Source organism: Ovis canadensis, chromosome 18, assembly GCF_042477335.2.
Source record: "Ovis canadensis isolate MfBH-ARS-UI-01 breed Bighorn chromosome 18, ARS-UI_OviCan_v2, whole genome shotgun sequence".
Taxonomy (NCBI): Eukaryota; Metazoa; Chordata; class Mammalia; order Artiodactyla; family Bovidae; genus Ovis; species Ovis canadensis.
In genome coordinates, this window is record NC_091262.1 from 15,324,564 (window position 1) to 15,350,528 (window position 25,965).

The 25,965-nt window shown below is 48.9% G+C and overlaps 1 protein-coding gene and 1 non-coding gene across 2 annotated transcripts in view; one reads left to right on the top strand and one right to left on the bottom strand.

Annotated features, from left to right (window-relative positions):
• ATP10A (ATPase phospholipid transporting 10A (putative)) overlaps nt 1-22,600 on the bottom strand; it is a 180,640-nt gene extending 158,040 nt beyond the window's left edge. The window contains exon 1 of the mRNA XM_069560244.1: nt 22,021-22,600. Coding sequence (XP_069416345.1) covers nt 22,021-22,475 — 455 coding nt within the window. The 5' untranslated portion in view covers nt 22,476-22,600. The remainder of the gene's footprint in view (nt 1-22,020) is intronic.
• Nucleotides 2,810-2,912, top strand: LOC138424063 (U6 spliceosomal RNA). Its single transcript, XR_011250632.1, has one exon. It is a non-coding gene; the product is annotated as a U6 spliceosomal RNA (small nuclear RNA).
• Nucleotides 22,601-25,965: the final 3,365 nt, after the last annotated feature.

Here is a 25,965-nt window from a genome sequence, read left to right on the forward strand (position 1 = left end):
CACATCAGCCCTCAGTGTGGCCCAAGCATCTGAGTCATTCCTCACCACCCACACCCACATCAGCACGTGTAGAGAAGTCCAGTGGGCCACGCCTTTGCAGACATCTATTTCAGAACAGAAAACTGGAGAAAGAAGGAAACTCTCTTTCAAGTGAGCAGACAGAAATGCAATTAAATGGCAGGGAAGGGAATACCTTCTCTAAGAAGCTGATGAACTTTGCCCCTACATAGACTGATGTTCCCAACTCAGTGCCCAACTCAGAATGCTAAGCCCGTCCCCAGAGGAGGAGGCTGCGGGTCCACGGCGCTGGTGGCTTCGCTGCAGGAGCAGGGCCCGCACGCCTGCCCTGTCCTCACACGTCACCCTGTGGGGCGGTCAGGCCTGGACAGGGAGCCCCGCCCGCAATAAGAGTCCGGGGAGTAGGGGGCGTGGTGAGCGGATGGTGGGCTGTGCCAGCAAACTCACTGCGTGATTGTGAAGCCCCCCTGAAAGAGGCTGCTTTTAACCTTCTTTAACTAATAAGTAACTTCTCACTTTACCTACCTCTCCACAGTTTTTAGAAACATAAATGTTTTTTAAAAACAGAACAGCTTATTTTCCTTTTTGATTACCTAAGAAATTAATATATCCCTTTGAAAATAGGACATCATAAAAACAAATGTATTAGGGATGTGGATGGGTAGAAAAATATCTCTTAAGCTTATTACCCTTATCAGGACCCTCAGTTTAGACCCTAAAAATTCTATCGTAGTTTAACTTGAAGTTGGAGTTTATTAATCCTCCTTTTTGTAGAGGGTCCAGCTGGCTAGAGGTGGGATGTACAGAAACTGAGATTTCTTTTATCTCAAGGTCATTTTCACTGAATGGAAAATTCTCTCCATATTTGAAAGCATTCAAATTGTAATGTTACGACATGCGACCGATGGGAAATAGTAAACATGATGTCAATGTGTGCGGCAAAGGCGTTTTTGGTCCCTGTGTGCTCTGCGTCATTTGTCTCTCACATTTTAGTGCCTTCATTTTATTTGAGTGGTAGGAAAGTCAGGTGTCACCCTTGCGGTGGGCTTTATCATAGTTTGGCAGAGGGAGTTACATTGTTGTTTTAGACAAATGCTTCAAAACCGTGCTTTAAGGCCCAAGGATGGAGGAGATAAGTGAAAAGGAGACTCCAGCCCTTTCTGATAGTGTCCCTTGAGTGCTTGTGAGTTTAGAGTTTCTGGTATCAACTAGAAAAGGCATCCAGAAATCGCTTCTGGAATTCGTGGGTCTGGGGTAGGAGCTGTGGCCTTGATGTGGCTGACTCTGAGAGCTCAGACCTGGGAGTGTCATGTGGGGGGCCCGGCACCTATCTTTGTTTGGGAGGTGAGCTCTTCTTGAACATACTCGAAGGGCCTTTTCTCCTGTGGATGCCAGCATGGGATCTGAGTAGCTGGGGACCTGTGGGGTCAGGGCTTAGGGAAGCACGTTCAAAGAAGCTATCTTCACTCACAGCTGCCTAAAAGAGCTGATGTGCACGAACATGTGCGTGTGCACAGGTGCACGCTTGTGTGTATTTGTTGTCATAGGCGCGAGAAGGGCCTGCTGACGTCACAGGCCTTGAGTGGGCCCAGCCCACTCACCGAATCTCCCATTCAGTGAAAACGACCTTGAGATAAAAGAAATCTCAGTTTCTCTGTACATCCCATCTCTAGCCAGCTGGACCCTCTACAAAAAGGAGGATTAATAAACTCCAACTCCACGTTAAATTATGATAGAACTTTTAGGGTCTAAACTGGGGGTCCTGATAAGGGTAATGAAGCTTAAGAGATATTTTTCTACCCATCCACATCCCTAATACATTTGTTTTTATGATGTCCTATTTTCAAAGGGATATATTAATTTCTTAGGTAATCAAAAAGGAAAATAAGCTGTTCTGTTTTTAAAAAACACTTATGTTTCTAAAAACTGTGGAGAGGTAGGTAAAGTGAGAAGTTACTTATTAGTTAAAGAAGGTTAAAAGCAGCCTCTTTCAGGGGGACTTCACAATCACGGAGTGAGTTTGCTGGCACAGCCCACCATCCGCTCACCACGCTCCCTACTCCCCGGACTCTTATTGCGGGCGGGGCTCCCTGTCCAGGCCTGACCGCCCCGCAGGGCGACGTGTGAGGACCGGGCAGGCGTGCGGGCCCCGCTCCTGCAGCGAAGCCACCAGCGCTGTGGACCCGCAGCCTCCTCCTCTGGGGACGGGCTTAGCCCATCTGTAAAACAAGACACAGAACTGCGCAGGGATGGTGTGACGGCCTCTCGGACACAGGTCAATCTTAGCTCCTCCCTGTCTTCAGCGAGATTGCAGGTCTACTGGGCTCTCCCCGCCTTCCTCCAGGCACCAGTCACTACAAGCCTCTCATCTGACCAAAAGGGACACAGTCCAGAATAAGGGCCCCTTTAAAGGGGCAAAAGTGACCCAGGAGAAAGCCCCCAATGCAGGGAAGTGGGGGACCTCCATGTGATGGAGTGGGACTCAGCGAGCAAGACCTTGGCCGGTGATTCTCAGGAGCTGTACGATGCCCGGTTTCTGACCTCAGGGAACCATTGTAAACAGGTAGGATACTGAACACCAGTAGAGAGAAGCGGAGTGAGACGGGTGGCAAAGGCTGCCAGGCCCACTCAAGCCTGTGAAGTCAGCAGGCCCTTCTCGCGCCGACAGCAGACGGCGCCCAGCGAAGCAGCAACAGTGACCTGCACTGCAGAGCCAGCCCTCAGCTGTGCAGGGCAGCAGGCAGAGCCCCCTGCAGCAGAGAGGGTTCTCGAGCTCAAAGATAAAAGGCAGGCTCTCACCTCAGCACATATACTAAAACTGGGATGACCAGAGGAGATCAGCATGGCCCCTGCACAAGGATGACATGCAACTCTGTGAAGCATTCCATTTCTTTTAATTAAAAAAAAAAAAAAAAGATAAAGGGTATGATGATATCCAGGCGACAGAAGCAAGAGGAAACACTGGACCCAGGACAAGCTGGCAGCAGCACCCCAAGCCTGCAGGTGCGCTGTGGGCAGACAAGTGTGCTGTGGACACGTGGGTCAGGCTCCTGGAGACCCGGTTGTGAGAGCACCACCTGAAGGTCAGGGGCTGAAGCGGTCTCCTTAGCTCACAGGAGCACCCAAAACCTAATGGGAAAAAGGCCTGCAGCTCGTGCTACCCTGACTGCACCACACTGAATACATGAAAACAACCACGGGAAACCGGGGCATCCAAATGAAATCCATGCAAACTGCCCCCGTGAAAGTCAAGCACGAGATGCTCAAGCACATCCTTATACAGCCATGTTTACAGCAGCATTACTCCCCAAAACCTAAAGGTAGCAGCAACCCAATCAGCTGAATGAAAGAACACCATGGGGCCTATACATAGCCCCTCAATATCACTCAGCCTCTGAAAGCAAGGGTGTTCTGATATGTGCCACAATGTGGATGAATCCTGAAGACATTACGCCAAAGTGAAATAAGCCAGACACAAAGGACAAACACTGTATGATTTCAGTCATGAGAGGTCAAAGAGACAGAAAGTAGACTGGTGGGCTACAAGGGCTGCAGGAGGCAGGAATGAGCTATTGTTTAATAAGGAGAATTTCAGCTTGGGAAGACAAAGAATTTCTGCAGGTAGTAACGACGGTCGCACAACAATGTGAATGTAATCAAGGCCACTGAACTGTACACTTAGAAACGGTTAAAACGATAAATGTCGTATGTATTTCATCACAATAAAAGCACTTTTTAAAGATAAAGCACAGAAAAGAGAACACTGGAGGGCAGGTGGCTGGTGCCCGAGCAGCATGGCTCAGATGGCCCAGTGTCACCTGGCAAGCCGTCTGCGCCCCAGGAAGTGGACGAGACCAGACACCCAGCATCTCGTGGGCCACAACCACCACAGACCCCACAGCATTCACGGATGGACTGTCCTTCTGTGGGGCCTGAGGCTCTTTGAAGCTCCCTCAATGGCCCTCGATAAATGTGAGAAATCCCAAGAATGAACTGGACTGCACATCTGAACGCATGTGATACTCTCAAGTGAACTAAGACAGACAGGAAGCCACATGAGGAAACTCCAGGCAGCGCTCATGCACAAAAGCACACCGTCACTGGGGGCAAAGAATACCACAGTTTCTATTGTAATTGCTCTTTACCTTACTACTATATATCCATTCCTCTATGTATTCATGCATTGCATTGCCTGTCTATGATTTTTACATTAATAAGTTTACCTTCCGTACACACAGACAAGTGTTTGCTACTTATAAGGGTGTGAGATCAAAAATGTTTGGAGATTACTGCTCAAATGAACCAGTTACACTAAAAAGAATGTCCATTACAACACTTAAACTTTTCTAAAAAAGCATACATGCTCTTGGTCATTAACCCTTGGTAAATTCTGGGCCCTGGCATATGTCAGGATAACTCTCTGGTTTCCGACACTTTCTCAAAAACCTGAAATAACTAAACAACTGCAGCCTGATCCATACCCTACACAAGATGAAGGTGGCGCTGGACACTCATATAGGGTAGCACATCGCCAGCACACGGTAGGTAGCCCTTGGTAGCGCCACCTGGGATCCAGGGCCATCTGTCCCACCCCCTCTGAGCCAAGGCCTCCCCCTCGGGGCTACCATTTCCTCAGAGTGTCATTGAAGAATTTACCAGTACTGCACTGCCAGGGCTGGCTGGCAACTTCCCACACAAATTCATAAAAATCTCTGAAAAGTATACAGTGCTAGAGACATGTGTAATGTCTTATCACTAAATATTTCAACTGAAAAAATAAGTAAATACGTATTTTCCATTCTACCATGTCTTCATGCCACACTCAGCAAATGTGGAATTCTCAGATATTCTCAGTGATTCAAATGGCTACAGATATTTTTACCTGAAACTAGATAAATCAACAGCAAGACACAAAAGGCTGTGGTTCAAGAACCTGGTGTTTGCCAGATCCTCTTGTCCACAGAAATGCATTCATTTCCTGTGGCTGCTGTGACAAATCACCAGGACTCAGTGGCCTAAATCAACACCAGAGTGTTATCTTACAGTTCTAGAGGTCAGGAGTCTGACCTGGGTCTTAGGGGACAAAACCAAAGTCTTGGGAGGGCTGTGCTCCAGCAGGAGGGCGAGGCAGGCACAGTGCCTTTGCGTTTCCAGCCCCCTGAGGCCAACTACCTCTTCAAGCTGGGGCTCCCCACTCCATCGTCAAAGCGAACAGCAGCAAGTCGGGTCCCTCAAACACTGCAGCTCCCTGCCCTCTCCTTCTACAGTACCTTTAAGGAGTGGTGATGAGACTAAGTGCTCGCCCTAATAATCAGAAAGACTCTCCGCATCCTAAGGTTAGCCAATTCACAACCTTAATTACATCTGCAACCTACCTTCATTCTCTTGCACCATGTAGCCTAGATTCTGGGGATCAGGATGTATGCATCTCTAGGGGGCTGTTATTCTACCAACAGGCATTTATTGTGAAGATACTCGGGTATCCTGAGGAGTAGTCCACTCGTCAGATCAGAAACACTGAGGCCCCATCACCGCAGCACTGCAAGGACGGAGAGGCCTGGCTTCCGCCCAACCTGCCCCGAGAGCAGGGCAGAGCACGTGCAGGGAGGCAGGGCACAGAGCAGGGGCCCCTGCTGCACGGGTGAAGAGCAGCAGCAGGGAGTGCTCCCCATGCCCTGCAGAAAAGGGCCAGGGTGGGGACAGGGCCGGGGTTGGGGCTACAAGTGCAGACTGGTAGCCTCCACACAGGGGCCAGCGCTGCAGCTCAGCACACTGGTGCACGTAATGTTGGGATTCACCAAGAGGTTCCAAGAGGCGAGACCATGGGAGAGGTGGGGACCGAGCAGGAGTAAGGATTTAAGGAGAAGAAGTCAAGCACACATGACAAGGAAGTTAAAGGGGGCCAGAGACAGTGGCTGCAAGGAGACAGGCTTTAAGGCAGGGTCACTGCTATTCAGGTGTGGAGGCCAGTGGGCCAGGAGACACTGCCAGTGAAAAAGGACTTTATCTCTCACAGTTCCCAAGAGGAGGAGCCGTGGGGAAAGCACTGGGGAAGTCAAGAGGCAGAAGAGCGAGGGGGAAACACAGGCAAGAGCCTTCACTGTGGTTTCCGTGGGAAGGGCAGAGCCAGGCAGGGTAACCAAGCTCCAGAACAACATCACTGGCTCTGGGGCGTAGGTCCCCAGCCGTCTGCTACCAGGCTGGTGGCCCTGAGCACGGCATCCTGATAACAGGGTGTGCAGAGGGACTCCTTGGTGGTCCAGTGGCTAAGAATCCACCTTGCAATGCAAGGGATGCGGGTTTGATGCCTCGTCAGGGAACTAAGATCCCAAATGTCGTGGAGCAGCTAAAGCCGCATGCCTTGATCAGAGCGTCGGTGCACCGCCAGGAAAGGTCCCAGACACCAGGCAACCGAGACCCTGCGGGCCAGAGTCAAATAAATCAATGGTTATTCTTAAAAAGGGCGTGTAGGGCGTGGGCTCTGGATTGTTACTTTGCATACGAAACACACACTCACAGGCCAGTCTCTCGCTCTAGGAACTGGCTGGTCCAGAGGAGTCATCGCCCTCACAGGGTGCAAGGCACCAATGTCAAGGCTTCTGCATACGACGGTCAATAAAGAGACAAGGATAGCAAAGGCCGGAAAAAGGAGGGATGTCACCGCCTGCAGTGACTGGGATCAGAGCCAAGAATGGCACTTGGGGCGCCCCCCTGCCCGCAGCACTGTGCAGGAGCTCCCGTGAAGGCACAGAGGAATCGATGAGGCAGAGGGGACAGTCAGGCCAGAAGCAGGGCACCCCAGGGAGTGTGCACAGAAGCAGAGGACCGTCTTACAGCAGAGCCCAGGCTCGGCCAGGGTGAAGGGCCAGAGCGTGGGCGCGGGGCGGCCTGCAGAGACAGCAACACAGCAGCCAGACCAACGGAGTGAGCCAGACTGTCCACCCCACTTACAGCAACAGTTTTTCTTTCTTTAAAAAAAAAAAAAAAGACACTCTAAGTGGAAAATGTTACTATGCCAGGGAATGGTCCACACATCTGATCTGACTAAAATGTATCACAACAAAATATAGACAGAAAATAAAAGAATAACTGCAGTATGAAAGGTGAGGGCCCAGGTAATCACCAATTAGTCATGAGAAGCAAGACATATCTACTAAACTACCATGCTGTTTAATACAAGTACTCTTTCAGAAAGTAGACACACGCCATGGGCACCCTGAGGCTGTCAAATGAAGAGAGAACAAACCGCTTGGACGCGTTTGCAGATGGCCTCTTTGCTCAGAAAGACGAAAGCTGAGAGCATCCCTAAAGGACACTGCCTCCGTCCTGGCTAACTCTCCGCCTGCTCTGTCTCTGCCTCAGATTCACTTCGAGCTTTCTGAGTAACAGGTTTCCTGAGCCACCGGGCCTGAAGACAACTAGGTCAGAGAGAGTGGATGGATTCTATGACTGAAATGAAAATGACTTCCCACTTGGCCGAGGGTGAGGGGCGAGGCCCGTCTGAGTATCTGCCCAGTGCTGGAAGAACAGCGGGACTGGGAAGCGGCCACGCCTTCTGCACGCCGGGACACCCTCCTCTGCCCGCTCACTGTCTGGATGGGACCCTGCCTCTTGGCACCACCCAAAGGAGGCTGGCAGGACAGGAAGGCTGGGCAGCTCAGGACAGATCCGTGGGCGTGTGCCGTGCCCTGTCTCCATCTGCAACTGACTGACGCCACCAAGAGTCCCAAGACAAAGGAGAGAACTTGGAACCCAAACTAAACTCTCCTGAACTTGCTTTTCTCTAGCTGTCAGAGAAACACACAAAAACACAGGGTGGGACAGAAAAGGCCTGAAAAGTGCCTGCTGACAGCTGGAGCTTCCTCCCATTTCATTCAGCTCTCATGTACTGGAGTCCTTTGGGGACAGAAGTTGCCATCAGAAAAGCACTGATAAGGCAAAGAAGAAACACAGGCAGGGAGATGGGGGGTGGGGTGCTCAGGGACCCAGAGGGCTTTGGGAGGGGCAGACTTTGAAGACTCAGCCCACCTTCCTGTCTTAGAACACCCTGGCGCCTTTCTAGGAAAGTGAGTTTCTGAAACAGGGAAACCTAATGCAGAAGAAAAATCAAGGCAGATCCTGAGCTAACTGGATGTTCCTATCCTTCTAAGCTCTGGGATGTCAGAAAGGGTCATAAAGTCCTCTTCTTCCCGTAAGCATGTCATTGGAGAAAGCCACACTGGCTGCTCAAGACTTGTTCTCCTTTGGAAAACCCAGGACCTACTGTAATTGTTGCTGTTTTGTTTTGTCTTTTATTTAAGGGTTGATAAGCAAAAATGAGAAATTCAAAGACATCACCAAATAGGTCAACAAATTTAATTCATTTGATGTCTTTAAAATTTTTAAAAAGGGTTTGTTACTACATCCAAAAGACTTATATACTGCCTTTGAATTATTAATCTGAACAAATAATGCCTTAACATCACCATGTCCCTATAGGGCCTCTTCAATGAACTGCATTTCTAAGAAGATAGCTGAGCCACCCGGAGCATCCCAAAACTACCAGGAATCCATGGGGTCGCAAAGAGTCGGACACGACTGAGCGACTGAACTGAACTGATGAAGTTAGCAATAGAAGTCTGCAACCTACTTTCAGTATTTGAATATGCTTTCAAAAATCGGTCCATTTACTGAGGATAAAACTACACAGACTAAATGAGGAAGGTGTTTGTTTTGACTAAAAGTATATCTACTTCAGTGTAAAATATCATTAAGAAAAATTGTTAAAAGAATGTATATATGTATATGAAACTGAAAACAACATGGTAAATCAACTATACTTCAATTAAAAACAAAAAAGAGAATTTTGACCAAAAGATCTTACCAACAATGACCATCAGTAGCAGTTGTAACAACCATAACACTCAAAGAGAGTGTCACTCAGTCCTGTCCGACTCTTTGCAACCCCATGGACTATACAGTCCATGCAATTCTCCAGGCCAGAATACTGGAGTGGGAAGCCTTTCTCTTCTCCAGGGGATCTTCCCAACCCAGAGATCGAACCCAGGTCTCCCACACTGCAGGCAGATTCTTCACCACTGAGCCAGCAGGGAAGCCCCAACTGTAATGCTGAGCTGCAGCTAACCGTGTCCAATGCTGGCCCGCCTGTCCAGCCTTGGCTCTGCCTTTTCGTGCAGTGTCTCACTTACTCCCCACCGCAGACCAGCAGCCACTGTCTGCCCTCTTGTTTAAAGCAGGAGACTGAGCCAGAGAGAGATGCACCTGCCCAGCATTTTACTGCTAGAGAGGGAATCACCTCATTGAGGGGGCTTCAGTTGCCTCTGATTGAATTTAAATGGGCAAAGGAATTTATTACTACCTAATGAAAATAGTTTTCTGGGCAAAGTACTTCAACATACATTATCCCCAATGGAAGAATAACCAGAGGGTATATTGGGGGGCAACGCATACTAACTGTGCCCTGGGAAAATCCAAAATAAGTAAACATAGAAAGCCAAGCTAAGTGTATTCTAAAAAACCAAAGACCAAAATAGCTTCTCCATTTTCCTGTAAAGTCTCAGTGCACTATATATAGCAAGGTAAGTCTTGTGCAAATCAAGACTTTGGGCTCCCTCCTTATGGAAATTCAGCAAGAAGCTGGACCACCCCACTGTGAAGGGAGGGACTCTGGCAGACACACAGGTCCCCTGAATCTTCCCAAGTCAAGGAATCCGGAAATGTGAATAGGTTTTGTCTTTAAAATGTCCCCTAGGGCTTCCCTGGTTCAGTTCAGTTCAGTTCAGTCACTCAGTCGTGTCCGACTCTCTGCAACTCCATGAACTGCAGCACGCCAGGCCTCCCTGTCTGTCACCAACTCCTAGAGTTCACTCAAACTCACATCCATCGAGTCAGTGATGCCATCCAGCCATCTCATCCTCTGTTGTCCCCTTCGCCTCCTGTCCCTAATCCCTCCCAGCATCAGAATCTTTTCCAATGAGTCAACTCTTCCCATGAGATGGACAAAGTACTGGAGTTTCACCCTCAGCATCATTCCTTCCAAAGAACACCCAGGGCTGATCTCCTTTAGAATGGACTGGTTGGATCTCCTTGCAGTCCAAGGGACTCTCAAGAGTCTTCTCTAACACCACAGTTCAAAAGCATCAATTCTTCGGCACTCAGCTTTCTTCACAGTCCAACTCTCACATCTATACATGACCACAGGAAAAACCAGAGCCTTGACTAGATGAACCTTTGTTGGCAAAGTAATGTCTCTGCTTTTGAATATGCTATCTAGGTTGGTCATAACTTTCCTTTCAAGGAGTAAGTGTCTTTTAATTTCATGGCTACAATCACCATCTGCAGTGATTTTGGAGCCCAGAAAAATAAAGTCTGACACTGTTTCCACTGTTTCCCCATCTATTTCCCATGAAGTGATGGGACAAGATGCCATGATCTTAGTTTTCTGAGTGCTGAACTTTAAGCCAACTTTTTCACTCTTCTCTTTCACTTTCATCAAGAGGCTTTTTTAGTTCCTCTTCAGTTTCTGCCATACAAGTGGTGTCATCTGCATATCTGAGGTTATTGATATTTCTCCTGGCAATCTTGATTCCAGCTTGTGCTTCTTCCAGTCCAGCTTTTCTCATGATGTACTCTGCACATAAGCTGAATAAGCAGGGTGACAATATACAGCCTTGACGTACTCCTTTTCCTATTTGAAACGAGTCTGGCTAAGAATCCACCTGCCAATGCAGGAGACACAGGTTCAATCCCTGATCCAGGAAGATCGTACAACCACAGAGCAACGAAGCCCATGCGCCATAACCACCGAGCCTGTGCTCTAAAACCCAGGAGCCACAGCTGCTGAAGCCCACATGCCTCACAGCCTGCGCCCTGCACCAGAGAGAACCACGGTCAGAAGCCCACACACTGCAACTAACACGTAGCCCTGGCTCTCCATAACTGGAGAAAGGCCGTGAAAGCAGTGAAGACCCAGCAGAGCCAAAAGTAAAACAAAGAAAGAAAATCATTTTTACAAATGTCTTCCGAAAGTGCTTTTCAATGGGCCTGACTGGTCTTGAGGACAGGGTGGTTCTTAGTGGTGTTGACAATCCAGAGGCAAGGGCAGCACATGCCATACGCCACGCTGGCCCAGGAACACCAAGTCCTAGGAAGACTGGCAGTCATTGTGATAATGGAATACTTGCAAACACATCCCACAGATGAGACACCTGACTCCTTCCAGAAAGGATGAAAACTAGAATAGATAATCACAAAAATGAAAGACCTTCAGATGAGGATCCAGCCAGGCCACAGCACAACAAAACAGAACAGACATATTGGGCATCTAAAGCCACTCAGTTCAGCTCAGCCACTCAGTCGTGTCTGACTCTTTGCAACCCCGTGGACTGCAATACACCATGCCTCCCTGTCCACCAACAACTCCTGGAGCTTAATCGAACTCATGTCCACTGAGTTAGTGGTGCCATCAAATCATCTCATCCTCTGCTATCCCCTTCCCCTTCCACCCTCAATCATTCCCAGCATCAGGGTCTTTTCAAATGAGTCAGTTCTTCTCATCAGGTGGCCAAAGTATTGGAGTTTCAGCTTCAGCATCAGTCCTTCCAATGAATATTCAGGACTGATTTCCTTTAGGATGGACTGGTTGGATCACCTTGCTGTCCAGGGGACTCTCAAGAGTCTTCTCCAACACAACAGTTCAAAAGCATCAATTCTTTGGTGATCGGCTTTCTTCACAGTTCAGCTCTCACACCCATACTGAAAGCTACCAAAGAATTCTATTAAAAATAATAAGACCACGAATCAAATTTTAAAATGGAGGAAAAAATACCTGAATAGACATTTTCTCAAAGATATACAAATAACAATAGATACATGAAAAATTGCTTGACATCACTAATCATCAGGGAAATGCAAAGCAAAACCACTATGAGATTATCACCTCACACCTGTTAGAATGGCTATTATCAAAAAAATAACAAAGAGTGATAACAAATGGTGAGGATGAAGACAAAAAGTAAACTTTGTACAATGTGCTAGGAGTGTAAACTGGTGCAGCCACTATGGAAAACAGTATGGAAATTCCTCAAAAAATTAATGACAGAACTACCACACAAGCTAACAATTCCATTTCAGGGAATATTAACAAAGGAAATGAAAACACTATGTCAAAGAAACTTCTGCACCTTATGCCCATACCCCTACCTTGATGCTTTTGAACTGTGGTGCTGTAGAAGATTCTTGTGAGTCCCTTGGACTGCAAGGAGACCAAACCTGTCAATCCTAAAAGAAATCAACCCTAAATATTCATTGGAAGGATTGATGCTTAAGGCGAAGCTGACTCATTGGAAAAGACCGTGATGCGGAGAAAGACTGAAGGCAGGAGAAGAAGGGGATGACAGAAGAGGAGGGATAGTTGGATGGCATCACCAACTCAATGGATATGAGTTTGAGCAAACTCTGAAATGGTCAAGGACAGTGAAACCTGGGGTGCTACAGGTCATCAAGTTGCAAAGAGTAGGACATGATTGAGCAACTGAACAACAACCACAACAAATGTTCACAGCACCATTATTTACAATTGTCAAAATACAGAAATAACCTATGTCCACTGACCAATGAATGGACAAAGAAGAAGTGATACATATATACAATGGAATACTACTCAGTCATAAAAATATGAAATCCTGCCATTTGCAATAACAAAAATGGACCATGAGGGTATTATGCTAAATGAAATGTCAGGCAAAGAAGTACAAACACTGTATGAACTCACATGTGGAATCTGAAAAAAAAAATCTCATAGTAAGAGAGATCAGATTAGTGGTTACCAGAGGTGTGGGTGGGAGAAATGGATTAAGGTGATCGAAGTTTCCAGTTATGAGAAAAATAAGTACTGGGAATATAGTGCTAACATGAGGACTACAGTTAGCACTGCTGTACGGCATACTTGAAAGCTGCTCAGAGAGTAAATTCTAAGAGTTCTAAACAAAGGAAAAAAAATTCTTTTTTGCTTTTTGTTGTATCTATATGAGATGATGGATGCGGTCACAAAGAATAGGACACAGCTGAGCAAGTAAAATGAACTGAACTGAGATGATGGATAGTAACTAAACTTGTTATGGTAATTATTTCACAATATACGTAAATCAAATTATGCTATACGCCTTAAACTTACACAGTGCTGTATTTCAACTACATCTCAATAAACTGGAAAAAAATAACAAGTCCTCTTTGGATGGAGAAGTGTGGTTTAAGACTGAGCTTGTAGATAGAAGAAAGAACTACAATCCTGCAGACTCCAGAACAAAAACCACAATCAGAGACAGTTAAACAAAACAAAAAGGCAGATGATTATGTTCCAAATGAAGAAACCAGACAAAACTCCCCCCCCACCCCCGCAAAAAAAAAAAAAACTAATAAAGTAGAGCCAGGAAATCTTCCAGGAAAAGAATTCAGTATAATGATAGTGAAAATGATCCAGGATCTCAGAAAAAGAATGGAGAAGATATAAGAAATGTTTACCAAAGACCTGGAAGAACTAAAGAACAAACAGAGATGAGCAATACACTAAAGGAATCAGTAACAGATTTACTGAGGCAGAAGAATGCATAAATGACCTGGAGGGCAGAATGGTGGAAATCACTGCCACAGAATAGAATATAGAAAAAAGAATGGAAAGAAATGAAAACAGCCTAAGAGACCTCTGGACAACATTAAAAGCACAACATTCACATTATAGGGGTCCCAGAAGGAGGGGAGAGAGAGAAAGGACCTGAGAAAATGTTTGAAGAGATAATAGCTGAAAACTTCCCAAACATGGGAAAAGAAATAGTCAACCAAGTCCAGGAAGCACAGAGAGTCCCAGGCAGGATAAACCCAAGGAGGAACACACCGAGACACATACTAATCAAACTGACAAAAATTAAAGACAAAGATAAAATATTAAAAGCAACAAGGGAAGAATGACAAATAACATACAAGGGAACTCCCATCAGGCTATCAAGCTCATTTCTCAACAGAAAACTCTATAAGCCAGAGTTTCTCAACAGAAACTCTACAGGCCAGAAGGGTTTATTTAAAGTGATGAAAGGGAAGAAACTACAACCAAGAATACTCTACCCAGCAAGGCTCTCATTCAGATTTGATGGAGAAATCAAAGCTTTCCTGACTAGCAGAAGTTAAGAGAATTCAGCACCACCAAACCAGCTTTACAACAAATGCTAAAGGAACTTCACTAGGCAGGAACAAAAGGGAAGGAAAAGACCTGCACAAAATAAGCCCAAAACAATTAAGAAAATGGTAATAGGATCATACATATCAATAATTACTTTAAAATGGATTAAGTGCATCAACCAAAAAACACAGATTGGCTGGCTGGACGAAAACACGTGCCTGTGTACACTTCCGCTTACCACATCGCTCTGCTTGACCCCTCCTCCAAACTGTATGTAATTATTTCATATTGTTAAGTTAATCATATTCCCATCATGGCTTGCAATTGTAATTATCTTCTACTTTTTCTCTGGCTATTAATTGTGAAAACTGATAAATATCTTTCACTATTATGATTATGTAACTGTTACTCACATAATACCATTTTATCATGATTGGTCAACAGAAATATAATAGAACTGCATACCATCAAAACTAGGATCTAACAGAAAAACCTGTAATCTGTTTTTAAAATCCAGATGCATATCAGAATTATCTTGAAGTTTTTTGAAAAATACAAATGCTCACGTATTGCTTTTTTCTCCACAGCTCCAGATGTTTCCAGTGAGCAGTCATGCTTAAAAACAACTAGACTATATGATGACCTTCTACTTTTATCTAGCTTGTTTTACTTTTCATATTTCATATTCAGTGCTCTTATTCATTTAGTTCATGTTCTGATTTCTCCATCTCCTTTTTTTTTTATGTTCTTTCTCAAGACTTTATCAAGTGTAGTAGAAAAGCTTTTCTATACATATATAAATGTGTATAATATATATATTTTACAAAACATATGGATTTTTGCCTAACTAAAAAAATTACGACATTTTGATTCCACTTGTTTGACTTAGTATGAATAGAATGCTAGATTTCTTATTAAAAAATAGATATGCAAGAAGCAACAAAGGTTTACCGTATAGCATAGGGAACTATAGTCAATATTTTGATGGAAAATAATTTCAAAAATAACATATGTATGTTTGTATAACGAAATTATCGTGTTGTGCACCCAAAACATTTTAAGTCAGCTATCAGTTCAGTTCAGTTCAGTCGCTCAGTCGTGTCCGACTCTTTGCGACCCCATGAGTCGTAGCGCGCCAGGCCTCCCTATCCATCACCAACTCCCAGAGTTCACTCAGACTCACATCCATCCAGTCGGTGATGCCATCCAGCCATCTCATCCTCTGTTGTCCCCTTCTCCTCCTGCCCCAAATCCCTCCCAGCATCAGAGTCTTTTCCAATGAGTCAACTCTTCTCATGAGGTGGCCAAAGTACTAGAGTTTCAGCTTTAGCATCATTCCTTCCAAAGAAATCCCAGGGCTGATCTCCTTCAGAATGGACTGGTTGGATATCCCTGCAGTCCAAGGGACTCTCAAGAGTCTTCTCCAACACCACAGTTCAAAAGCATCAATTCTTTGGCACTCAGCCTTCTTCACAGTCCAACTCTCACATCCATACATGACCACAGGAAAAACCATAGCCTTGACTAGATGAAGCTTAATTGGCAAAGTAATGTCTCTGCTTTTGAATATGCTATTTAGGTTGGTCATAACTTTTCTTCCAAGGAGTAAGCGTCTTTTAATTTCTTCAATAAAATATTTTTTTTAATTAAATAGCTTTTTGCTGATGTTAATTTCTTAGTTTTGACCACGGTAACACAGCTAAGTGAAACATTAAAATAAGAGGAATGTTGGTTAAGGATATACTACTTTTGCAACTTGTCTATAAAGTCTGAAAGTATTTCAAAATAAAAAGTTTATAAACATTTTAAAAAGCCAATTAATTCCCAATGGAAGATGTGAGTGATCCAAATCAAACATCTCTCTCTATGAGCTATACCACTGGGAAACCAGATAGTAGATGAAGGGAAGTATCTTTTTATGAAAGTATTATGAATAATATTTAATAAATGAAAGAATTAGGCCCACCATCATTTCATAACCTCCAGCAAATTAATGGAGGTAGTCAATGATCGCCATGGCTGCTGACATCACAAAAAGATGGACCAAGGAACGCTATGTCCCTTAAGAGGGAAGTGCACCACCTCTAGGTGCAGTTTCGATCGCTCCTCCTCAAAAATCAAAACTGATGAAACTCTGATAAAGCATCAAGACCCACCTACCCCCTCACAAGAATTACAGTGGAAAGGAATGTGTTACCTGATCCACAGAAATCAGCAATATTCAAGCTACGGGAAGCCCTCCAGGGTAAATAACGCAGGTTGCAAGGGGAAGAAGAGCGAGAGAAAGGGAATTACTAGGGAATTACAAGTAAAGGAGATCTCAGCGACAGATCAGCCAATTGCAATGAGACCTGATTCAAACACACAAATTGAAAAAAAGAAATATGGCATTTATGAGACAGGGCTGGTGCATGGGGATGACCCAGAGAGAAGTTATGGGGAGGGAGGTGGGAGGGGGGTTCATGTTTGGGAACGCATGTAAGAATTAAAGATTTTAAAATTTAAAAAATAAAAAACTAAAAAAATAAAATAAAAAAATTTAAAAAATAAAAAAAAAATAAACTTTAAGCGTAAAAAATAAAAAAATGAATACAGGTTTGGTATTTAATAATATTAAGGAATTAAAATTAATTCTTTAGGTGTGATAGTTTAGGGGGTTTTTTTTAAGTTCTAGTTTTTCTAAAAATAAATGCTGAAATATTACAGAAGAAATGTCCTGAAGTCTGGAACGTGCTTCAGTATAAAAGGGGGAAGGGAGTGAGTGGGATACAGAGAAACAGTGCTGTCATGAGGTGCTAACTATTAAACTAGGTGATGGAGACACAAAGGTTCCTTATCTATGTACTGTTCTGTATCTGCGCGAATGGAATGCAAATAGAAACAATAACAAAAAAAATTGGGGAAGTCACCAATATGTGGAAATTAAAACACTCCTAAATAAAATGAATCAAAGAAGAAACCATCAGGGAAATTAGAAAATACTGTGAGATGAATTAAATTGTAAAGTTTTTTTTCTTTTCAAATGACGCATACTGCTCTTGGGGGTGGAGATGGTGAGCACAAGAAAACTATGAACTGAGAGTCAGAGCAGGATGAGCCTGGACTCAGGCTATGGCTCTGCCATCTCCCAGCAGGCAGCCCTAAGGCAGCTATCAAGCCCTGAAGCTCAGTTTCCTCACCTGTGAAACGAAGGTACGAAAACAGGACATCAGGAGGTTATGGTGGAACTGCACACTAAAGCAGTTGGCTCACATTAACAAGTATAAAAAGGACCTTCCCTTGAACAGGACTATCTCCAGAGGGCAAACAAGTTTCTAGGGAAAGAATGGTTCTTTTTCTATAATTGGACCCCATTTATGATAAAAAGTATCCAAAGAAAAATTATTTCCAAAAACCACGTGAATGGCAATGTCCAAATATTCCTCAAGAGTTCCCCCACCTAGCACACCAGACAGATGTCCCTGCGTCAAGAAGACTTATGTAGTTCTGGTGCATCCCTGTCCCCCGGGGCCTTGTACTGGTCTGGTATACCCGCTTCTTCAAATATTTCATTCCAAATAAGACAAAGGTGTTGTGCTTCCCAGGGGCAAAACGTTTCTGCTGTTGGTGAGGAAGAAGCTGGACTCTCCAGGAAAGGGAGGAAAGGAAGTTCAAGACAAGATAAATGGACAGAAACAATGGGGGAACTCTGTCGGGTCCCTTTCAGGATCTTCTGACAAAAGAAGCCGCGAAGCCCAGGGTAAGCAGGCTGAACAGGTGCCCCTGGTGAGCTGGGAAAGTCAAGTGAGAGTCAAAGGAAAGGGACGGGAAAACAGTTAAATTCCAAGAGAAGCATGAGGGCATGCCCTGACTGTTTTCCCAAAAGATGACGGCAAGACACCAAAGGGCCAGAGCCCCAGAAGCTCAAAACCTTCAGGGAAAAGTCACCACAGGCTAATTCAGGTAGAAATGCTGCTGCTGCCGTCATCCTGGAGGCAGACACTGGAAGGTACCCAGGTTTGAGTCATCACAAAGCGGAGAGAAGCAAAAGGGAAAACGTTACCCAAGAACGCAGGTAGGGCTGGGCGGAAGGTGGGGGCCACAGGACAAGGTGCCGGCTCCTCCAGGTCCACAGGATCAGGGGCGTGAGGGGTGTGTGGACCTGGGCCAGGACCCACTGACACGCTAGAAACAGGCTGCAGGCGAGGCAGGGGCGCGTGCAGAGTTTGGGCCAGGCAGGGCCTCGTCCGCCTGGGACCCCCACCTCAGCCTGCACCCCGCTGAGGCTCACTCGGTTCCAGCGGCAGGGGTGAGGTTTGCTCCTTTTAACCAGCAACCCCCTCGCTCTGAGGCTGAACAGGTGGGTAAGCCCTGGAACCCTGGGCTTCCACTCATCCCCTCTCTCGGGCAAATGCCCTCTCAGGAACATTTCTTCTCCAGTGTCCCCTGACCCCTCCTCTGATCACAGGCTCTGCCTTCCCTCCACGAGGACTCCCACATCCTCCCAACCCCTCTTCTGATCACAGGCTTTGCCTTCTCTCCACGAGACCCCCCACATTCCCCCGGCCCCTCCTCTGATCACAGGCTCTGCCTTCCCTCCACGAGAACCCCTGCCCTCCTCCTGGCTGGCTCTTCGCCCTGTCCCTGTCCCCCACCCCCCGTCAGCCCCACCAGCCTTGCGCCCCGCGGTCACTTGCTGCCCCCTTCCCCAGCCCCAGGGGCACCAGGCCTGTCCCCGCGGGAGACTCACTCAGGCCTGGAGGCTAAAGCGCGGTCCAAGCCCTACAGCAGAGAAATCTGAGGCCACGTCCGGAGGGAAGGGGGATGGGACTGTAACCCTCTTCTTTCCACCTGTGCCCAGAAAGAGATGGCTTCACCAGCCAGCCGTCACCCTCACAGGAAGGTCTGTGTGATCAAAAAGGACTTCAGTGCCTGCCCCATCCCACGCCGCCTGGTCTTCTCGGGGCTGGGGCCACAGGCAGGACCGGAGCCCCAAGCACCAGCCTCTGTGCTCTCGTTCCACTGCGGTGGCTCAGGAGGGTTTTCCCAAACACAGCCTGAGATCCAGATGATGCCATGGGCTCAGGCCACGGAGACAGAGGACCTCTGCGCAAGTCTGTGTGTGCAAACCCAGGTCACCAGTTCTCCCACCTCCAGAGGCTCAGCAGCTCAGGATCGGGGAGTGGTATGGGAGGACCCAGGAACCCACACTTCCAGGAAGCCTGACGCAGGAAGGGCTCTGTAATGGGGACACACGTGTGTGCTCAGTCATTTCCGACTCTCTGTAAGCCTTTGGACTGTAGCCCTCCAGGCTGCTCTCTCCATGGGATTGTCCAGGCAAGAATACTGGAGTAGGTTCCCACTCCCTTCTCCAGAGCATCTTCCCAGCTGGGGGACTGAACCCATGTCTCCTGCATAGCAGGTGTTTTCTTTACCACTGAACCATCAAGGAAGACCCTGATATGGGGACATACCACATAAATAATGGTACAAGTAACTAATTCACTGCACACTGCAGTCAGGACACATGGGGCATCCCAGATAAGCCACTGTCCAGAGACAGTAGCACGCCTCTCCAACTCAAGTCTGCTCTCGCTGCACAGACACCATTTACCGAAGGCCCACTCCATGTCCACCAAAGCAATGACATCGCACAGGACAGATCCCAGCTGCGCACCGCATCGGGTCCCTGTCCCCGTGGCTACCAAAGACCCTGAACAAACTCCAGCCTGACGGTGGGGAGGACAGGGAGGTTCAGACATAAAATGACTCACAACTGAAAACTGCCATCCCAGACTTTGGGGCCTGAAGGAGTTTCTCCCGCAGACGGCCTCCTCTCTGCGCACAGCTGACACAGTCTCACACCCACAGAACCTTCCCAGGAAGGAGGCCCATTCTCTCCCCAGAAAGCATTCAAGGAATTTAACTTGGGAGCTGGGAGGCGCTGGGGCCTGAAAGTACCATTGTCCCAGAGGCCTCCCCAGCACCCCCACCAAGGACATTTTGAGAACCCAGGTCAGGGAAAGAGAACGTGAACAGGCGGGTCCAGAGGGAAGGGGAAGGGTTCCGAATTCCAGGAAGCCCTTCGAGGTCACGGAGACCAGAGATCGCTCTGGGATTCCACTAGGAGGGGAATGCGGGGGATCACGGGCATGTTGGGGGTGACAGTAGTTATAAGGGTCAATTGACCTTGTCAGCTGAAAATAAATGGTTTCCGGAGGCCTAAGTATTTCTGGCTACAGGAGTAGCAGCTGAGGAAGAACAGGAAATGGTACACGTGTAAAGACAGAACCTGGGGCCCCACCGGGTTTCGCGGAGGATACCGCAGCACACAGAGCACACAGCAGGCGGCACTGAGGGCCTCTGGGTTAGGGTGCCCCCGCCCTCCTCAGCTGCAGGGGGAACAGGAGCCAGGAAATCCCGCGGCCCTGCCCATCGCATCACACCTGCTGACTCGCCAAAGGGCACCCCCGACAGCAAGCAGGCATCACTCCAACGTGGGCCGTGACAGAAGTAACACCTCTGTGCTCATTAAATACTCAGACCCCCAGGCCCAGACCCAGATGAGTCAGACAGATGTGTTTGGATGGAGCCTGAGAATTGTTGGTTTGTTCAGTTTTTTAATTCCCACTATTAAATTGTTATTTTTAATAAGCTTCTCAGGCGATCCTTATATAACTTTAAAAAACATAAGCACCAGAATACTGTATAAAGCTATGAAGTTGGGAAGACCTGGGTCAAACTTTAGTAGCACTACATAGAAATGTGTGGACTTGGGCAAGTTACTTCTCTGAACTTCCCGGTCACTCATTTGTAAAACAAGGGTAATTTGTAAAACAACAATCAATGTTGCCCGGAGGGTCAGAGTTACTCAAAGGCATTCTTCAAAGCTAACCTAAAAGGCAGGAATAACCGGGAGAGTACAAAGGGCTTCCTGGAGGCTGACCAAGCCTAACAGCCTTCACCTCCGAGGTCCGGACCAGCCCGGACACAGAGGCTGAGGAAAGGGAGCAGCACGGAAACAGTGGCTCAGCTCTGGACAGGGAGCGAGGTCATCTGTCTTCCGGACGGGTGTGGCCGTGAGGTGGACTCTAACACCAGACACAGCTCCGAGATGGGTCTGCAGTCAAGGCGCTCTCGGGGTTTGAGAGTGTAGGGAGAGAAGAGACTGCAGCGTCCCAGACAGGTCTCTCCTGAGGGTCCAAAACTTTAGGGAGGTGCAGGGAGAGAGAAGGAGCAGGAACCCAGAGAAGTACACTCCCTGGGTCTAACTGCGCACAAGACTCGAAAAGGTCTCAGTCTTGGAAACGGGTTAATTTTTTAAAACTATGCAGTCAGCTCCGTGGGATGGCACCCTGCTGGGTGGCCGGCTCCCAGCTCACAAAGGGAATGGACGCCGCTGCCCTTTTATCTGATGTGTGCCTGGCATGTCAGAACTTGGCAGTTTCACTCTGTTGTCCCAAGAGGAGATGTTATCTGAGACCGAGCTTTACATCATTCCTGTGTAGGTTGCTTAAGTCGTTCAACACTCTGGCCCTCGGAGCCTGGACAAGATTGGGGCTGGGACTTGAAGCTGGGGCGCCAGGGAATTTCCCTCCTTTTTACTAAGAAAGCAGGAGCCGCGAGGGAAGAGGACGCCCGGCGGCCGCGGGATGCCAGCCCGGGGATCGCTAGGCTCAGACGCGACGTCTGAGGGACACTCAGGGACTGCGGACCCCACGCCGGGACCTCTGCGAGGGCTCCCAGGTCTCCGCGCTCCGGGCCGCAGCCCCCCGAGGCTCGACCCTCCGCCCGCCCGGAGTGAATCGGCCGTCCTCGGTCTCCCGCCCCGCGCAGCGCGCTCGGCTCACCTGCTGAAGACGAGGCATCCCAGGTGGTTGATCTCGTGGTCGGAGCGGTGGCGGCTGTAGTCCTCCCACAGGTCCTTGAAGGCCGTCACAGCCAGGATGAAGAGCACGGGCGCCAGCGCCAGGCCGGGCTGGAAGGCGTTCACCGCGGGCACGAAGTTCAGCAGCGCGATGAACACGAAGTACACGTTGGCCAGACGGTGGAACTGCTCGAACAGGTTCTTGGGCAGGAAGGACAGCAGAGTGTACTTGGTGGTCTTGAGCCTGTTGTCCGCCAGGTGCTGGGCGCCCCCGCGCAGCCGGCGCCGCGGAGCGCCCTTGCCCGCCGGCTCCTCGGCGCCCGGCGGCGGCTGCAGGTTGGAGCGCACGGTGCGCACCCGGCCCTCCCCGCGCCGCCGCCGTCCCGGGGGCCCGGGCTCCTCGGCCGCCGCCGCCGCCGCCGCCGGCTCCCGCTCCATGGCCGCGTGTCGCCGCGCCCTGCTGCTCCGTCGCTCGCGCCCGCCCGCGCCAGCCTCCTAGGTGATCATCGCCGGCGGCCCGGGCGCGGCGGCGCGGGCTCCCCGCCTGCGGGACGCACGGGAGCGCGGTCAGCGGCCGCCCCGCCCCGCCCCGCCCCGCCCCGCCGCCCGGGCCCCGCGCCCTCGCGCCCGCCTCGGCCTTTCCGCCCGGACACTCCCGGCCCCGCCCCGCGCCCCGCCTGGGACCCCGCGGAGAGCGGGAAACCAAAAGCCGAGGCCGAGGTAGAAACTTCGGAGCGGCTTAGTTTCGTTTCCCGGAAGCATCAGTGCGGGCCCCGGACTCGGCAAGCGCCCCCGCCCCCAGAGGAGACGGGAGACGGCGGGGTGTGGGAGGCACCGCGGCCCCCCGGGAGTGGGTCTGGGGGACCCGGCTGGCACCGCCTCCTGGAACCAGCTAGAATCACAAGGCACATGGGCCAGAGCATACCGATGCTCCGAGTTTTAAAGCTCATTTACCGAGGAGATCTGTCCCCGGGACCCCGAGAGGATTCTTCGTAGGCTCCACATCTCCTCGCTACCCTGCCCGTTTACACTAACCTCTTGTGCGAACTAGACTGAACTTTCATGACCATCGCTGCCTTTCCTTACTTCCCTAAATAGGATTCTTTTTTTTCCCCCTTAATTGAAGGGAGGAATATTTCGCTGAGCAAAGGGAGGCTGGTTTGCTCTATTTCAGTCTCTTCCTTTCTGGTAAACAGTGAGGGCGAAAATACACCTTCTGTGCTCTGGCTCTGAAGTGGCCTCTCTGACCCGGACAACGACGGGGCATTGGTTGCTGGGAGGGGAGGGCCCAGGCGGCTGTGACAGAAGTGGCTGGAGTGTCAGAGGGCGCCCTGCAGGACCCCAGGCGCCAGCGAGGGCCGCCTGGGGCGGGCCGCGCCAGCATAAGGTCGGGGCGTCCCAAGCGGGCAAGCCCGCAGGTCAAAGATGACCCTGACTCTGTCTTCCCCTTTAAAAGCACAAGTGTGAGAAGCAGGGATGTCTTGCCCAGCAGACCATGGCTGGGAATTCGGGTGAGACTGTCAGGGGAAGCACACTGAGACCGCCCATCCTGGCCAGGCACCATAGTAACTATTTGCATGAGTTGTTTTACCACAGGAGGTCCTGGTAAGGAACAGGGAACTAATAAGCCTCCACTAACCAGAAGAGTTCGGGAAAGGTCAAAAGGAGACACCACTTGTCTGACCACCTCCCAGAATCCTTCTCTCTGGCATCCATCTTGGCTGAACAAGGTGTGCACCACCAGGAAGGACTCAGAATGATTGGCTGAAGACAACCCAGAAACTAATCCCATCACCAGAAAACGCAAGACTCTCCTGGGTTCCCTTACCCTCCTGCTCTCCACCCTTTCCCAATAAAATCTCTTGCTTTGTCAGTACATGTGTCTCCTCCAACAATTCATTTCCGAGTGTTAGACAAGAACCCAGTTTCGGGCCCTGGAAGGGGTCCCCTTTCCTACAACAAGCTGAGCACGTTTGGGTGCTGCCTGTCTGGACTCAGGGAACTGTTCGCCTCCTCCTCCTCCTGCAAGCCAGCGCCTCACATCTCTCCCTGTGCCGGAGCGCTCTGTCATCTCCCAGGGGACCAGCGCAGCAGCCTGGCCCAGCCTGGGTTCCTCCCTTGGGTGCTTGCTGACAAATCACGTTCGTGGCTTTGTGTAGATCACTTACCTCTTCCCCATTCCCCTCTGTCTGGACGGTCCTCCCCTCTAGACCCTGGCCTACACTCCAGCCAGCCAGGCCAGGGGCTCACACCTCTACAGGGAACCTTGGCATGGAGCACAGTATTTACTAGACTCCAGCTTGAGGGAGGTAGAGTGCCAGATACTAAGAAAGTCTGTGTCACAGATCAAGGCTCTTCCCTGCCCCCATTGCTGGGTAGATGTGTAGAGGCCCAGATTAGAGAAAGCTTTGACTGAAGTGCCTGCATTTTCCGAGAAAGAAAGCAGCTCTCACAGTGGGCCAGTGGCATCTCAAATTGAATATTAACAGCCCACCAAGAACCACAGCTTCCGGGGTCTCCAGTGATTAACTCACGGATCCGCATTTTCCTCCATCCCCCAGCTTGCCGAGGTCCCAGACCCTGCTGGCCCTCTTGACTTCCCAGCCTTCCCTGCTTTCCAGTCTCCAGGCTACAGTTGGTCCTCAGGGGGCCAAAGCAGTTACTTGACCTCTCTGACTACATCGCTTCATTTCCTTACCCGGGAGCTGACAGAGTCAAAGGCCGGCTCCTCAGGCAGAGGTTTCTTGAGGCCCTTAGGGGAACTGGCACCAACTTGCTGATTTGACTCTGCCCCACCCTCGTCCCCACCAGGCCCAAGGGAGAGGTCTCCTTACCCTCCTCAGAACAGGCCTTCCTCATCCCCATCTACATTCCACTCTAAGGTTCCAAGATTCTGTGAGTCACACTGCTCCGAAGGCCTGGAACCTCTCCCACCTCTCTTCATCAATCCCATTTCAGTATTTCCATTAAGGCCTAGCTCATGTGGTCTCCTGGAAGGTTTCCACACTGCGTGATCCACTGAACCTCATGGAATTATTTCTATTCTGACGTGTGTGCAGTGGTATATAAGCCTCTCATAGGTGGCTCTGCAGGGGTTATGGGCTCAGATATCTTCTGTCAGCTGAACTCTCAGACTAAGCTTCCTAGGCCAGGACGAGGCCTGGCTGGACTCCTGGGATGGCCGTCTGGACCCCAAGCTCTAAGGAGGCCCTGCTGTTGGCCCTGGAAAGTGTCTTTCATTGTCCTCACTCAGCAGATACTTCTTCATCACCTTGTGTGTGCCTGGCATTGTTCTAGACACTGAGGCCACGGGGAGAATTGTCTTATGAATCTAACATTCTAGTAGAAGAGGCAGTGTTATACTGTGATGGTACCACGGATGGCATCACCGATGCGACAGACATGAACTTGGGCAAACTTCTGGAGATGGTGAGGAACGGAGAGGCCTGGCCTGCTACAACGACAAGACCACACCATTTGGCCTTTGTCTCCATTTCTGGCACACAGTTTCTAAATCCCTTAGGATTTCCTTATTGATAAGAGCTATAAATGTGTCTTGATATCCATAACAAGCCCCTTTCAACCACACCTGGGTTGATGTTACTTAAGTGACTTTTGGAAAGCCCTTGAGGATGGAGGCTGGTTGCCAGGGAACCATCGGTGTGATTAGAGGTTGGAACATTCAGCTCCACCCCCTGACCTATGAGGAGGGGAGGGAGCCTGGGGGTTGAATCAATCACCAATAACCTAAGGTTTTAATCATGACTCTGTGATGAAACTGCCATAAAAACCCAAAGGACTGGGTTTGGGGAGCTTCTAAGACGGTGATCATGCGAAGGTTCTGGGAGCATTGAAGGCTCTAAAAGGGCGTGGATCAGTGCTTCCTCCACACCTTGCCCGGTGTCTCTTCCACCTGGTTATTCCTGAG